The sequence below is a fragment of the Rhagoletis pomonella genome, unplaced genomic scaffold (assembly GCF_013731165.1).
Source record: "Rhagoletis pomonella isolate Grant_MI unplaced genomic scaffold, Rhpom_1.0 Rhpom_scaffold_00002, whole genome shotgun sequence".
Lineage (NCBI taxonomy): Eukaryota > Metazoa > Arthropoda > Insecta > Diptera > Tephritidae > Rhagoletis > Rhagoletis pomonella.
In genome coordinates, this window is record NW_023458556.1 from 48,966,317 (window position 1) to 48,983,354 (window position 17,038).

The 17,038-nt window shown below is 33.3% G+C and overlaps 1 protein-coding gene across 1 annotated transcript in view; it reads left to right on the top strand.

The window, feature by feature from the left end:
- The window catches only part of LOC118733752 (potassium voltage-gated channel protein Shaker), a 224,938-nt gene that overhangs the window by 141,437 nt on the left and 66,463 nt on the right, over window positions 1-17,038 (top strand). Inside the window, exons 2-6 of the mRNA XM_036463286.1 lie at window positions 2,875-2,998; window positions 5,140-5,308; window positions 7,619-7,715; window positions 14,031-14,226; window positions 16,782-16,903. Of these exons, the coding sequence (XP_036319179.1) occupies window positions 2,875-2,998; window positions 5,140-5,308; window positions 7,619-7,715; window positions 14,031-14,226; window positions 16,782-16,903 (708 nt within the window). The remainder of the gene's footprint in view (window positions 1-2,874; window positions 2,999-5,139; window positions 5,309-7,618; window positions 7,716-14,030; window positions 14,227-16,781; window positions 16,904-17,038) is intronic.

The window sequence follows — 17,038 nt, forward strand, 5'->3', positions numbered from 1 at the left end:
TCGACCGGTTTATAAGTTTCTTAAAAGAAAACTATTTTCATATAACAAATCAAATTTGTATATATTTTAACAGAGCGAGAAACCCGTTTAATTACTTCACCTGTTTATTTATTTATTTATTTTATTTTATTTATTTATTTTAGCGCTATGTCCAATATACCGAGCAGTCCTTATATTTTGTTAGACTTTTCATAAGGAAAAATATTTACTGAATATTACTTTCTTCATATGAATTTTGTTTAATTTAAGGCATATCAAACAGGTAGTAGCATTAGAGCAAAAACAACATTTGCCTGTATTTTGTTGTTGCTTCTGATATCGAAAGTGTCAAAAACTGTTCTGATTTTTTCTTCTGCTTCAAAGCGTGCCGTGTGAAATAAAAAAAAAAACAATAAAAAATTTAAATTGAAAAAAATTAAAATTGTTGCAATTTTCTTTTTTAGTAAATTGGTTTGCTTCTCGAAGCATTGATCCATCCTGTGCAAGGCCCAGTAGTCAGCAGTTGTGCTGAGTAAGGCAAAATTTGTCAACCTTTGTTGGAAATAAAGTAAAACTCAGATTTTGGTATTATTTCCCATTTAAAAGTGAAATAAAACAAATTTTTCACATTTAAAAGCCGAGCCCTTTTATTTGACACCTCATTTCTTGTAATCAAGCGAACAGTGCGGATCTAATAATTTTTTAGACAGGTGGCTACCCTATAGGAATTTAAAGTACTAAAGATAATATTCCTATTGATACAGATTATATTTAAAAAATCTCATATTAACCCGTTCAGCAGCTTTTGAGATTAGCAAGGTCAAAATATCTCGTCTTTCCTTTATACTATGTATAGGAGACATTAATTTTTAAATAGGTGGCAACGTTATTTAAAAATGAAAGCTTTTGTACTTGCGAAGACCAGGCCCTTTCATTTGGTATCTCATTTTGTAAACCAACGAACGGCGAAAATCTTTTAGCTTTTTAATAAGTGGCAACCCCACTCAGAAAAACACATTGTTGCACATGTAGATGCTTAGTCGCTTCTATTGACAGTGACGGTGCAGAACTGATGCCTACGCTTATTATGATTAAATATAGTAATTTTAATAACAGGTGGCAACCCTTTCCAAAAATAATGTTAGTGCTTTTCTAGAGGCCAATCCCTTTTATTTGACACCTCACTTTTAGCAGTCCAACGAACGATGCGGTGGCAACCCTATTAAAATTCTATGTTAAAAAGGTCACTCTCCTGTCGTTACAGAGTATATTAGACAAAATCTCGTCAAAATCCGTTCAGTAGTTTTCGAGATTACCGCGTACAAAGAATCTCGACTTTCCCTTATACTATGTATAGATAGAAGAAATAAAGTCTTTTCAAAACTATTTCATTGATATCCACAGCGGAATAGTTTTTTTATTATTTTAAATAAATTGAGTTATTTTTTTTACAAGATGGCAACTCTTTGGCATTCCTTATTAAATAATTTGAATAAAATTTTTTAACAGGTGGCAGCTCTTTTCGAAAAAGTAAAACCTTATTGCACATCTACGGCCATTCATTTCATCTGAAACCTCATTTTTGAAAATTCTCTTCTTGCTTACTTAAGTTAAATCGACTCTAAATATCACAAATTTTAGAATTTGCGCCAAACTATCAAACAATTTTTCACCTAGTTTATTACTCGACAAGGTACCGCTAACACTTGCCAAAAATAAAAAATAATGACACTTATTTTTATCAAAAATTCCTTTCAATTACACTTTAAGCACCATCATAAAAATTTCCGCTTAACGCTACATTTATTGAAGTGTTAAATGTGCACAAATCAACGCTTGGCAAACGACAATGGAAATGCTGCCAAAAATTCGTTGAAAAGGTCAAGTGCTTATGCTTCTGGTGCAACAACAAGCACAAAGAAATTTGCACATTTTCATACGAGTATTGTGAACTAAAATTTTGTTGAAAGGGGAATTTTAAATTATGCTCGTACACAAATTTAAAAAAACTTACAAAAAAACCTTACACATTAATAGGCTGGGATTGCCAATCTTTTTAATATTTAATTTTTAAATCTGTGTAAAGTAATATTAATCGAACATTTGAGATATTACCGCTATAATGATTCATACTATATAGAACATAGAAAAGATTCTTGCAATTTTTTTGGTTTCGAGAATATTTTTATTTTTTCATTTTTATTGCTACAGTGACGAAAAAAGTATTGACACAGAGAATTTTGACAATATATGCAAGGTTTTCAACTCTTCAAAATCATACTATTTTAACCAAAAAGCTCAGGAATAGCGTAAACGAGACGAATTCGGGGAAAATTTCCAATACGGAACCAGGATTTCGAAAAAAATAAAAATGGTGTAGAGCGCAACAAAACGCAACTCGTAATACAGTAAAATGGATGTAAAAAATCTCCATTTATTCATATCTGTTGAGTTAAACTTAATTTTCAAAATTTAGAAAAAGTTTAAATTTAAACCCTATAAATTTTTTTTAAGTTTTATTTTTAAGTAAAAAGTACAAAATCTCTTATGAAATTGTCTATTTAACAAATTTGAAGTAGATTTACCGATCAAATCAAAATTTTATTCATTTTGTCATTTCGGAAATTTTACTTTCACGCAGAAAATTGAGATTTTTACCTAAAATGCATGCGCGGGTCAGTCTGCAAAGCATGCCATGTTTTCTTAATTAGCTTTTTGTTGTTTTCGTTACACATACAAAAACCAAGTACCAAGGCAACAAGTTTGGTGTGAATACCGCTATTGTATAATGTATGTAATATTTATGTAATTAAATATATATATATATATATATATATTTTTTATCCAAAGCTCTACGCTTACTAATTCAAAAATTTTATCATCTTTTACTTGCAGGTCTTTACCCAAATTAAGCAGTCAAGACGAAGAAGGGGGGGCAGGTCATGGGTATGGTGGGGGGCCACAGCACTTTGAACCCATTCCTCATGATCATGATTTTTGCGAAAGAGTCGTTATAAATGTAAGTACATAAGAAACAAGAAGTGAAACTCAATTAATCAACTCGAAATTTCTGTTGAAATGCGAATATTGTTTAAAACGGTTTACTTTAGTATTATATTCAATTCCTTTTGTCTATTTGAATTAGAAATCAAATCTTAGTCCTATTTCAAACACCATTTCAAAATTGAAATTTCTGATAAAGTTAAAATTTAAACTCATGTCGAACAGTATACAGTGTACCTCGGCATAACGAACTTTAATAAAACGAAAAACTTAACATACAAAATTTTTTATTGAGTACCATAAAAGACCTCGTTATTGAAAATATTTCTAAAGAAAAAAGCTCCATGGAATATATTGGCGATTAAAGTCCCGTAAGCAAAAGCTACTTGTGTCGACCGAAAAGCCTCCGCCTAGTTCTGTGAATGACATAAGCGTCATTTTTTTTTTCAAAATATACTTTTTTGTTGCAGAAATAATCCTAGAACATCTAGATACACTTCTGCATTAGAAATGAAATTTTCAAAAAATGTCGCTTACGTCTTTTCGGCGGTTGGGGCTCCATATATTGACGTTGAAGGTCCCGTTAGTAAAAGCCTCTATATAAAAAGTGTCGACTCTAAAGCATCTACATTGCGGATTCGGAAAATGTTGACTGTTATATATATTCCCGTTATTAAAAAAATATAAACTATATCAACCCCTTTAAATACGTTATATCCAGGTTTCACTGTATAATATCTTCAATATAAAATTTAAATTCACGACTTGTTTGAATTCAAACTCAAATTCACACTCGGTTTCCTTATGAAATCATATTTATGTTGAACTGAAACTTAAATTTGATTCAAAATCAAGCTTTGAAATTCTACAATTTATAAATATCGCTTGCTTGGAGTGAAAAGTGGCTAAGTCCACCTTTTATGAGAACTCATACTTTGATATAGGAAGCAAGATAAATTAAAAATGCATTGTTTTGAAAAGCATTAAGGCACTTGTTTTATTTTTTCCCGTTTATATTCAATGAAAAGCAAATTTGCTAAGTCCAAAAGAGCTACCGAAAATCCGATAAGGTCAAAATAATACGAAAGCTTTAATAAACACCAAATCCTGCTGATTCATATGGAGCTTTGCCTGCTTTAAACATACAAAAATTTGTATTAAAATTTTTGCGAAATACTTGAAGAAATTACTATAAAAAAGTTTTTTTTCCTTCCCTGCAAAATTTTTAATAAACGACTTAGCAACTTTTCACTCTAAGCTTGCGTCATCTCAATATTAACCAGAAATTTTTCCAAATTTCAAACAAAATATCCTACTCAAATTTATATTGAAACTCAAGTTCAGATTCAAATTTAAATTTTTGACAAGTATGAGGTGAATAAAATTTCCCAAGCTCATTAGGCTGGTTAAATTTTTTGAGAAATGCATAGAAAATTTTGACAAACGTAAAAATTGTTGATGTGCATAATTTTTCTGCCCTAAATTTAAGCAAAAACCATAAAATATTAGGAAATGGAGTTTTTGGTGGTAAAATTAAGAAGTACTAATTAAATATTTCTTGTAAATACATTTCGTTAATGTTTCAAAAACTTGAATTGATTAAAATTAAATTGATTAAAATCTTAAATCGATCAATGATGGTAGATGTTTTCTTAAGATATTAATTTCACTTCAATATACAATATGTTATTCTGTGGTTGTCAAAAATTGACTGCTGTCAAAAAAGATTTCATTTCACACAGCAGATTGTCAAAACTGTCTCAACATAGTAAACATTTTATTCGCCAGTTTTCCCCACAGAACTTTGTTACCCATTCACACACGTCCTTATATGTTTAAATGTAAATTCGAATTCAAACTCAAATTCCAATTCAAATTCGAACTCAAATTAAAATTCAAAGACTTCTTTAAAATTTCAGTCAACATTACTTACATTTGCTAGATCAAAATATATAGCAAACAATTATCTATTGTCTGCACTGACCATTATTTTGTAAAATATTTTTTATGTTTACTTCTTTTCTTTTGCCTAAAAGGTTATATAATACTGTTTTCAAATTTCTTGCATTTCTCAATGCATTCTCTTTCTATTCTTCATGATTTTTGTTTTATTTGAATTTTTTTTTTTTCATCGATGCACAATGCCTCCTGCTATAGGTAAGCGGGTTAAGGTTCGAAACACAATTACGAACGTTAAATCAATTTCCGGACACACTGCTGGGGGATCCAGCTCGGCGATTACGGTACTTTGACCCGCTTAGAAATGAATATTTTTTTGACCGTAGTCGGCCGAGCTTCGATGCAATTTTATACTATTATCAAAGTGGTAAGTGTACTACATACATATAATTATGGTGTAAGTCTTACGTTTTTATCTTTTTTTTTTTGAATACATATTTGTTGAATAATTATTTTGATTTAATTACCTTAATAATAATCTAATTATGTATGCATAATGAATAATCTCTTTTCTCGCCTTTCGCTTCTAAGGCTTCTTTAACCCATTTTTCTAACTATATATGAGAACAGACCCTAGAATTTGGTAAATAGATCTTAATGAATATGAAACTCTGCCAAAAAGCAGTGGTTTATGTAATTCCTTTCTGCATACATACTTACCATCGAGTATAATTTCAAATCTAGCCTTTTGTGTAGTTTATGTAAACTTCTAAATTTGAATTTAAAGGATGGCGGATACCTTTTTGGTTCGCCTTTTCTCGAATTTAAATCCTAAATTATCTATACACAAAACGCGACTCCGTGCCGCTTTGCTATCTGAAATAATAACTAAAAACACACCCTTGCCTTAATTTGCCAACCCAGGTATCTTCCCGTTGACACCTGTATGAAGCATCTTACTTGGTGTAGAAGTCGTTAGATCGTCGAATTTGTAACTTCCTCGTTGTTATTGGTGTTGTTGTAACAGTATACAAATTCCCAAAGGGTTTTTCGGGATTTGGGCTGCAACTTCCTCGTCACTGCTGTTGCTTGAATATAAAATGTGATGACTCCAGAGCAAGTTCTCATTGATCCAGTGGCGTTGAGACATGCCTGCAGTTTATTTATTTTCACAGTTTATTTATTTTCACAGCGTGAGGCACTCTACAACGCTCATAAGTTGCCTCCCAACGGCAAATTCTTTATATGAAAAGCTTTTTCATACCAGAAGTACACTCAGTGCAAACCGCATTGCCTTTTGTATGATTCTTTTTATGTTGCTCAGCATTGTGATTGAACAAGGGTCATCCGGACTGCTACTACCTACCTCTCACCACTAGCCTGCGGCAGTCCTGGGCGGCAAATTGAAATCGAAGCAAGTTCGATCGCTAGTTGGCTGCCGCAGCTAACATCGAAATCCTAATATGCATCTTGTCTAAAGGAGGATGGCAATACAGAAAACTTTCTCCATTTCTGTCCGTCTTTCTCTAAACTGGGGTAGCGCCTTTTTTGCTCAATCGAATTGAGAATGGATCAGCTACATTGTCTGTCCTTAAACGGATTTCTCAGCTTCACTTAGGTGTCAAGGTAATTTTAAGAGGGTGGTTTTTATATATTTTTTTTCTTATTTGGCGCTGTAACTGCCTAAGCGATTTTGGCCGAGTTCAACAAAGCACACCAGTCGTTTCGCTTCTGTGTCAACTGACGCCAATTGGAAATGCCTAGTGAAGCCACAAGTCCTTCTCCACTTTGTCTTTTTATCGCAGTAGGAGCCTCCCTCTTCCTCTGATACCACCCGAATTGCTGTCAAAAATTCTTTTAGTGATGATTTTGATTTTTTACTTATAATTTTAGAATAAACCTCGGTGTACAGCTCTTAAGAAAAACGAAAAATTTACACATTTAGAATGACGCACAAAAAAAAAAAATAAATTTAACCGACTTCAAAAAGAGATGAAGGTTATCAATTCGTCGGAATATTTTTTTTTTCCTTTTTTTCCACGTCAACCGATTCCTATAATTCTTTTTTTTTTAGGGAAAGGTGTTACCTTATAGGTGGTCCCATACTAATTTGGTTATTTTTTTCTTCAAGAATATTTACAGCAACGGCAAAGAATTTTTCAAACTGAAATAATGCAAATTACTTCTTGCAATTAACCAACTTCAAAAAAGGAGAAAGGTTTTTAATTCTTTAGACTTTTTTTATGTATACTACCGGATAATCTTGAACCACCCGAACCATTATTGATATTTTTTTTATCGGAAAGGTCGTGGTCCCATACTAATTTGGTTTATTTTTATATTAACATTGAAGTCGGTTGTGTTATTTGTTTAAATATTACTTGCTTTTCTTAAGAACTGTATAATTTCTATGCTTAATGCTTGAATAATATTTTCTTATTTGAACCAAGAATGTTTTTTAATATAAAAAAAAAATATTTCATGTATTTTTTCTTCACAGAAATTAATATAAAATATTGTAATAAATATATATTAACATGAATTTTTCTGCTCTTCTCTTTTACCCCCTCTTTCATCTAACAAAACATAATCGTTTGCATCAACACATGCACACTAAACAATCATAAACATACAAACACCGTGAAAAACCAATTTTCTTTCCTTATTATTTTCATCATTATTGTTACAATCATTACTATAATTTATATATATTTTACAATGAAACTCCCTCATTTAGGTGGTCGACTGCGGAGACCGGTCAATGTCCCTTTAGACGTATTTAGTGAAGAAATAAAATTTTATGAATTAGGTGATCAAGCAATTAATAAATTCAGGTAAGAGTGTTACCAAAACAGAAAAAACACACGATACAAAATATTTGTATATAAAGAAAAAAAAAAACAAAAGCAAATATTTTTTGTTGAAATTTAAATAAATAATCGATTACAAAACCGATGCGTAGACTTAATTGGAATGTTAATGCTGAATGATTTCTACTCGTAATTAACAAAAATTTGTTTATTTTTTTAAGTAGACTTGTGTAACTATATAATCGATAGTCTTCTACAAGAACGGCACAACTCAAAACTAAAAAAAAAAACAAAATGCTTACTATTGTTAACTGTCTAATTTCTCTAATGTTTATCGAATCCACGTCTGATTCTTCCTATTTACTTTAGTAATTTTTACTACTTACACACATGGATTGAACAAGGGTTAGAGATATGAGACGCTTAACAGAGTTGTGTCGTTATTGCAGAGTAGCATCGATGCACACTAATAAATAAATGTACAGAGCAATATTTTTGTTTAACCAATTCTGTTTACTGTGTTTTAACACTAATACAAATGTATGTATATTTACAAAGCCCAGTTGGAAAATGATTTCGAGAAAAAGCATGAACTTAGAAAATAAGTATTTTTTTTACATACTTACGAGTACCTACAATCGTTGTTGGAAAAATTTGTTTATTTGTACTTGACAGCTAAGTATTTTTCTCTTCGTAATTTGAATTCACCTTAAGGCGCTTTCAAGCCACATAAGGCACACTCGGCTGTAAATCAATGTAGTTTACATAGTTGTTATAAATACACAATGTAAATCATTACCTACACATACTTACATATACAAGTACATGCGTAGTCTTTCAGCCATCTAACTACAAATATATATACATATCACTACAAAATAATGACCACAATATTTTTTACAAACGTCATGCGTAGTTAAATTGATGCACTTCAGCATACTTCAGCGTGCACGGAATGTGAATATCATACAAAAGTCCCATGAGAAATTTCATAAAAATCATTAAGACCCAATAAACTTACTTTGAAGTATTTAATGCAATATATTAAGGATTATGACCTCTAACAGAAAATCTGGTGTGTAAATACATATGTGTGTGGGGGGGATAAAGCTCCCTAAATATCAACCGCTAGAGCTCTCTTGCTAAGAGAATCATTCACTTGTTTAAGTTATGTCTATATGTGTTTTACATATATAGACGGCAAGGAGAAAAGCACTCATTGAATAACACCAACTTAATACTGTCACGATATAATTACCTTTATACGGTTACACTGATGAGCCCACAAAGACATCAGTTGCCATATTTTCAAAGGAATCCGACGGCTTTTTTTTACTTCATTTTGCCGCTTTGCCCTTGCATTTAGGAACACCTATGCGTTCTTCAAGAATTTTTCGCAAAAATCACATTACATTTTTGGGCCATTTAGGGCATAAAGTGAGGAGCTTGGCTTTAAATTGCTTTTCATTAAAACTTCGCAACGTATTATTATTTTTTATTATGAGCCATAAGCACCGCTTCCGCTAAGGTAGTCTATTGGGCGTGGCCCATTATCCTATACATGAAGGCATTTCGAATAGATTAAGTGTTATACCACCTAGGTGAGCGATCCTGCGCGAGCGCGAGCAACACATTCACAAAGGCAGTGCTCTAACGTTTCTTCGTCCAGCTCACACAAATGACGGGTGCTCAAAGATTTATTTTACTAAGGTGCGATGTCCCGTGAAGTACCCAATTAGAGTTTGAAGGTTCTCTCTGCCTAGTTTAGGCGCGTTTTTAAAGCATATTTTGATTGACGGATCAACCGCTTAGTTTGTCTTTGTCCTGGACAATCACTTCAGCACTAGTGGAATTTATCGTGGGCTTTGGTGAGCCCATATAGGGTTCCGGGTCATGAAAAATTGTGGTTCTTTTGCTAGGCCGTCCCTCATTCTCTGGCACCCAGCCCAGTAGTACTGTTTTGTTGAATCGGTATTTTACTAGCAAGGCAGCCTGACTATGCGAGATAATGCAGATGTTCTTAGAAGCTGTGCCTCTTCGGAGATATTCCTTTCCAGAGATATTTATTGCTTGAATCTCTGCTTGGAAAATGTTGGGGACGCTGTCCAATAGTTATCGCTCTTTTAAAATTCATCCCAAGTATACCAGATCCAGTTTTCCCATCTTAAATTTTTTATTCATCTCATGGTTTGGTCCAAAAGCGGATTCAACTATCTAGTTCTGAACTTTTTCTCCCATGTGGTTGTTATTATATTTCTCTATTGGTGAGAGAAACGCAACAACAACCACATGGAAGAAAAGTTCTGAACTTAAACGATGAATCCGCCTTAAGAGTTTCCTACGCTACTTGTCATATTTCCGGTTTTTAGGAATCGCAGTGCTAAAAGAGTGGCCTCCCTCTCTATTATGATTGGGAAGGTAGTATACTCACTAGCGCACTGTGTGCCAAAGCAAATAATTCGGTGTAATTTACTTAGTTTTATACTAGCAGCTTTTTATGTAGCTTTAGTCCACCATGGCAGGGACATGTCGGTGACCAGCGGCTTCACAACCATATTAAATAACCAGTAGTCCCAAAGGTGTCCAGAAAACTCGAATGAAAGTAATAAAGTGTGTCATCGATTTGTGGAGGGTTGCATCCAAGTTTGCCTGCCAGGCATTTTGCTTCATTTTAAAACCTTATTCTAGTACCGCCCTTATTAAATTCAGTCACGCATAAGCTTTTTATCCGGTAAACCTTAGTTTTAGTGGGATTAATGGATAATCCTTTGACGTAAGGCTATAAATGGCAGTATCAGTGGATTTATGTGGTTGATAGGCGAATTTATTCTTATTAAGTGATCATTCCGATAAGTTGACTTCTCTTATGTGTTTATCCAAGATTTTTCCATGCCTTTTAGGATAAAACAGCTGAGGATAATGGGTCTGTAGGATGAAGGTATCTGGTCAGGTTCACCTGCCTTCCATCTACTAGGAATATGGCGCAGTAATAGCGACGCTTTGTATAATCCAGAGACAACTGGGGCTATATAATTACTTCCTTGTTGAAATAGACAAAGATGGGCCCCATCTAGTCCTGGTGATTTATAAAGGCCATATGTAAATACCGCATATTGCACTCTTTCTACAGTGGTGATTTTAGTTCCAATGCTTTGTTTCCTTTCAGAAGTGCATGTTGGAGCACCCAATTCTGATCGATAATAGTCTGCTTTACGGCCCGAAAAGTGAGTGTCTCACCCGGATTCTGAGTATAATTGCCTTCTCATTTCTTTAGAGTGCCGATCGTATTCTCATGATCCTTAGTTAGAGCTTTTTGTCGGCGTACTGCTTCTGGCAGGCTATTTTTTTCACGCAGTGGTTTCGCCCTTTTAGATTTCCACGATTCTTTGTTAAAGGAAGTTAGCGCAAGATATACAGAATGCAATCACCGGTATTCATTGAACCATTGAATGGTTTTCTGGCCTGACATCTCATTTGCACAAGCTCCTTGCCCCACCAAGGCATATCACCTTTGAAATGCACCTTTTCTTGGGGACAACTACTGTTGAATGCTATTCCAATGCCTGAATGAAGATGTTCAGTCTCAGTCTCAAGCTCCTGTGAAAACGCGATTGGACTATTGGATCGTGGTCAGAGTTCGTTTTCCTAGGATTTCTAAAAACAAGTTCCGGCTCAATAAAGTGACCAATGACGAATTCTATTGGCATACGGTCTGGCATTGATACCTCTCCTGAGACGGGCCAGTTTGCGGCATACGCTGTTCTTAAAACTCAATGATCTGTTCATCCTTTTTGTTGGTGTCGGTGCTCTCTTAAACAGTACTATAGACATTTTCATCATAGCAGAGCATCCATGGTCTACTACTCTGACGGCAGTGATCTATTAGTGCTTTTACTTTAAGTGTGGGTGCTATCTCCTCCTCACAGGGGAATTACGCGGAAGCAAGTACTACTTCCTACGCCCACCACGAGTTGGAATTTTTTGCCCAGACCGCAATATGAACTTTGGGAGCGGAAGAAACGTTAGTTTGTTACTTAATACCATCGCAACCCTCCGGCGTGAGCTGAGGGTACAGGTAATGTTACCATCCTTTATAAAAAGGCCTTTGACATCACTTTTAATTATGCACGGTCCGTGAATGAAGGCTAAACCCAAGCTTTCGTTTGTGAAACTTCTACACAAAATATCTAAACTTGCCTTGGCGTGGTAAAGATTCACTTAAAGGCATTTCGTGAGCCTCGATTTTTAAAAGGTTTTGGGGTGAGGTGCCATTACTTGCGGTCGTTCTTTCGTCGTACTTTCTTCCCCCTGTTACCTCCCAGCAAAACCACTCCCTCGGCCGTCCTTGCATCTTCCTTACATCCACGGATGGAAGGAGGCCCTTTGTGTTGTCCGTATTGCATGCGATGAATTCTACGTTCCGTTGGGCTTCTTATAACACCTCTTGTAGGTTCGGGTATGTCGTTGCTGCTGTTTCCGGAGACGTCGTTGGAGCCTCGGGTAGCTTAGTCGAGTATTTTCCAATGACGACCTGCAATGACTTCACGACGAAACTGTGCCCTGGAAATTTTTCAAGAAACAAGCAAATTTCGGAACGAAAACTGTACACCTGATAAGCTTAAATTTTTGAAGGGTTACCTTTCATTAGATAGCTATAATATTTATTTAGTAAATATACATATATGGCTTAAAGTTTAAGTATATAGCGAACCTTGTATAGAAGACACATCGCAAGATTGTCGTGCGGGTCTTTGCCAATATTTGCTATATTCATTACGAAATCTCCTCTCTGAGAGTGTTCGTTAAACTGTGACTCTTTTACTTCTTTCATCCTCCACCTATTTCGAAACCTATTTCGTGAAATAGAAACAATTTTTTACTTTGCAATGGATATTAAAGCCTATATACATTCGATCTCAATGCAGAAAAAGATTTTTGTACTCAGAAAGATGAAAAGTTTACTCGTAACCAGTACATAGACTAGCCGATTATCGTTGACTACTATATTCCAACTGGGCATTAATTGCAGTTCTATGTTTGTATTCCATTAATAAAAATCAATAAACTTCCCAAAGGACACTCGTAACATCAACGCTCATTGCTATCACTTACTCTCTATGTAAATACAATATGTTCGATGTTATTGTTGTTGTTTGAAAATTGGTGTTGTATGAAATTGAAATTAATTTTATAAAAATTTGATAATTTTTTTTGTTTGTTTAAAAAATATGTTATTTAAAATTAACCCGGATATAATCTACACGTCATCGAAAAAAAGCAAAATTCTTTGAAATGTTGCAACAAATTTTGATAAAAAAAAACGCAAAAACAAATTAAAATAACTGCTATTGCAACACAATTAATCACTTGACCACCAGCTTAAAATTTTGTGCGTACGGCATTGGGGGAGTATGTGGCCGGTACCGTGGCACGCACACGCATGCGCAAAAGCAGCAAGCAAATTAAACAAAAGCCAATTCCATTGAAATTTAAATGGGAGTTTTACTTGAAGTGCAACGATCACCAAACAAAAAAAAATAACTAAGGTCGAAAAAGTTCATACACACAACATACTCGTACGCATTACACGCACACTACATCTGTAGCTGAGATCATTTTGTAGTGCATAATATTAAATACATACAAACAAACATGACATAGCAAAGCGGGGCTCGTAGCGATTATACATACATATGTAAATGCAAAGTAATCGGCAATACAACGCTGGGCATGCAGAGATGCTTACACGCCCTATGCACAATAAAATGCCATTCCATTCAAGACACAAACCATCTCAGCCGACGGAGCTACCTACCACCGCTGTTGAATAAATACACCGTTGAACTCAGCGAAATTTGGCAACACAGACAGCCGTTGATTGCGATATACATATTTAGTGTGGTTTTTTGAATGTTTTACTTATGTACATATTTACACGCATACACTTACTCATAAAAACGAACAGACACGTAAAAAGAAAAATAATTTTGAATTTTCTTTTAGTTTTTTTTTCTAAGTAGAATTGTTGTAATTTTTGTTTAAATTTAAGATACAAATTTATTACTTCAGTGTTACCTTTTTACTAAAATGATCACTGACGGTTGCTAAGTAATACATACATATACATATTTGGTGTCTATTGAATAAGAAATGAAAAAGGCAGCGTGAAAAGAAACAAACAACATTTAAAATTTGATGTAAATTGGTTGGTCTTTATTTTAAAGTGAAAATGCATATAAGTATTTTGTAACTGTAGATAATTAACTAAATAACACTTTCTGTGCTTTTTGTTTAATTTTTGAAACCACATCACGTCAACCGACATTCGTAATGCCACAGAGAGGATGAAGGCTTTATTAAAGAGGAGGAAAGACCATTGCCGGATAATGAAAACCAAAGAAAAGTCTGGTTACTCTTCGAGTATCCGGAGAGTTCGCAAGCCGCCAGAGTTGTAGCCATAATTAGTGTATTTGTTATATTGCTATCAATTGTTATATTTTGTCTAGAAACATTACCCGAATTTAAGCATTACAAGGTGAGTTGAAAACAGCAAAAAAACAAATACATTAAGCTTTTTGAATGTATGAGCTTTTTCATAATTTTTTGAAGAAGAGAAAGCTCCCGGACCAAACGCTTTGGATTCATGAAACTTCTCAAAACCGCTACGACAAAAACGTAAGCCTTGCTTGAGTGAAAGCTTTACGCTAATTACGACTCGTTACTATGCTAATTGTAGTTAAAGCTTCAAAACCAAAACTACATACATACATTTCTATATATGGTTAATTTAACCAGACTTCTATCTCAACAAATATGAATTTAGAAATTTCTGAATCCATGAGCTTCGTTACGAAAGCTCACATTTTTTAGCCGTTCTGGCGCTTCGTTGAAATTGGAATTCAGAAATTTCTAAATCCATGAGCATTTATTATAAAAACGTATGCCATAGTAACTTGAATGAAGTCTTTACTTTCATCGCGCCAGCATTAAGCTAAGCAGTTCCAGTGAAAGCTTAGTCAACAAAAGTATGTCGTTAGCTCGAGCATTCTTCTGCATATTGGATCAAAGTGAACTCTCAAACTTTCGAGCTTTCATTACCAAAGCGTTACAAAACTTCAGCGAAAGCTTTACGAAAGCGCTAAGCGCTAATATTTAACGGAAAGCTTTTTAACCCAAATTATGTGGTAAACACCACCATTCTTCTACTTCAGAAAAATGTGAAAAAGCTCATTTAATTTTAGCTCAGTTTTTTTACTAATTTTTTTTCTCTACTTAACGTTTTCCTTTTACTAATCTCAAACATACTTAACATTAGATTTTTTAATACTTCGCTTAAATTCTTATTTTTCCGCTTTTTGCATCCATTTTTGCAACTTGATGTCAAATACAATATATTGAAATCAAAAAGCTTCTGGAACGGGTTGGATAATTTTTTCTTAACAAAAAATACAATTTTAATAATAATAATTGTTCGGTGTTGTAACTAGATGTGCTCCAACCAATGCCTTTGAAAATACTTATATAAAATACCTACTTATAAAGCCTAAAATGTAAAGCCAGCGCAAAAAGTTGAGAGTACATTCTGGTTTGAGATTTAAATAATTTAATTTAATATTCATTAACCTGTCGGTAAAAAAAGCTTGCTACTCTGAAAGAGCCCTTTAGTATTGTGCTCATAAGAATATGAATGAGTGTGTAAATAAAGAAGCTAAAACGTATGTATGTATGTATATAAAAATTATTCCGTTCAAACTTTTTAAAGCTTCTCAAGTAAACGAAAAAGTTTTTAAAAGCTTTTTCTAAATTTCACAATTATTCTTCTGTTCTCGTAGTAGATATTTTTATTTGAAACAACTCTGTGCAACTACCGCTATTGCAGGATCTCCTTTCCTAATTTTTCATGAGCATTACAAAATCCGTAAGAAAGCTCTAATAAAATTGGTTTTTCATTATTATTTTGTTTATTTTAATTATACTTAGCAAACTCTTTTGCCAAATGTGCTATTAATTCTTCGCGAATGCGTCAAAAGCTCTGAAAAAGCAGTAACGAAAATTCCAACGCCGGTTTAAAAAAGAGTTATATTTAAGGCGCGATTTTTACGCTTTCTGTAGATTTTATATAGACCCATACAGGGTAAGAGCTCTCTCTGTCTATGACTGTTTTTAAACTATTGAACAAGATTTCACAGTACACATCAAATCTTCACTGTCAACTGCGACTATTAAAAATTATGTAGATTTATTTTTTCCGCTTTTCAATAACTCAAACCAGTTTGCCTCTTAATTAAATGTTTATAGCTAAACGAGCTTAATTTTTAACGGTATTAAAATACATTATTCTAATATTAACTATGTTCGTAAATTAAAAAATATCTATAAATATTTATGTGTGTACATTTACGACAATATATTGGTTGCCTAGAGTGCACTTATCCTTTTGACATTAAGTTGTGAAAAGTAAAGCATATTATGTATAAATACTCGTACAATACAATTTAATTTATACAATTTTTTCCCATCATCCCAACCCCAAACACGACGAGTTGACAGTATTTTAATTAATTTTATTATTATTTTATCTATTCTATAACATTTTTTGTTTTAATTACGAAAACAACAACTTAAATGCCTTATAATAGGATGAGCTTGGATGACTTGAGCTTTTTGAATGGCTAGCAGCCTTATTCAAATTTTGTGCAGTACACAGCCTAAGCGTATGCAATTAATTTGGTGCAAATATGAATTATGAATTAAACTTATTCCACATAGAATCACCGCTACATTTGCATTTTTGTTAAGATAATCATTAAAAAATAAAAATAAAAATTTTAAATGCTGTCACACACCTTTAAATATCCACACATGTGTAAACACTTAAACCAACATTTCCTCTCCTTCGCCTCGAATATTTTGAATATATCTTACAAAAAAAAAAAAAATTAAAAATTATTTAAAATACCTCTATTTTATTCAAACTAACTCTGTAAATGCTTCAATGCTAAATTCAACATACATACATGTGTGTAAAATAATTTTTTTGTAAATGTCATTAATAAACTTCTTTGAAATTACTACTCAACAACGAAACAGGTGTTCAATACAACAACAAATGGCACAAAAATCGAGGAAGACGAGGTGCCTGACATCACAGATCCTTTCTTCCTTATAGAAACAATATGTATTATTTGGTTTACATTTGAACTCACAGTCAGGTAAGTTTACTTATTTGGGCACTATATAACCTTTAAGATTATTATAAAATATTTTTATACAAAAAAAATGCGAGTAGAAAACAGAAAATTAGATAAAACTCCAGTTGGGTAATAAGAGCACCAAAACAAGTATTT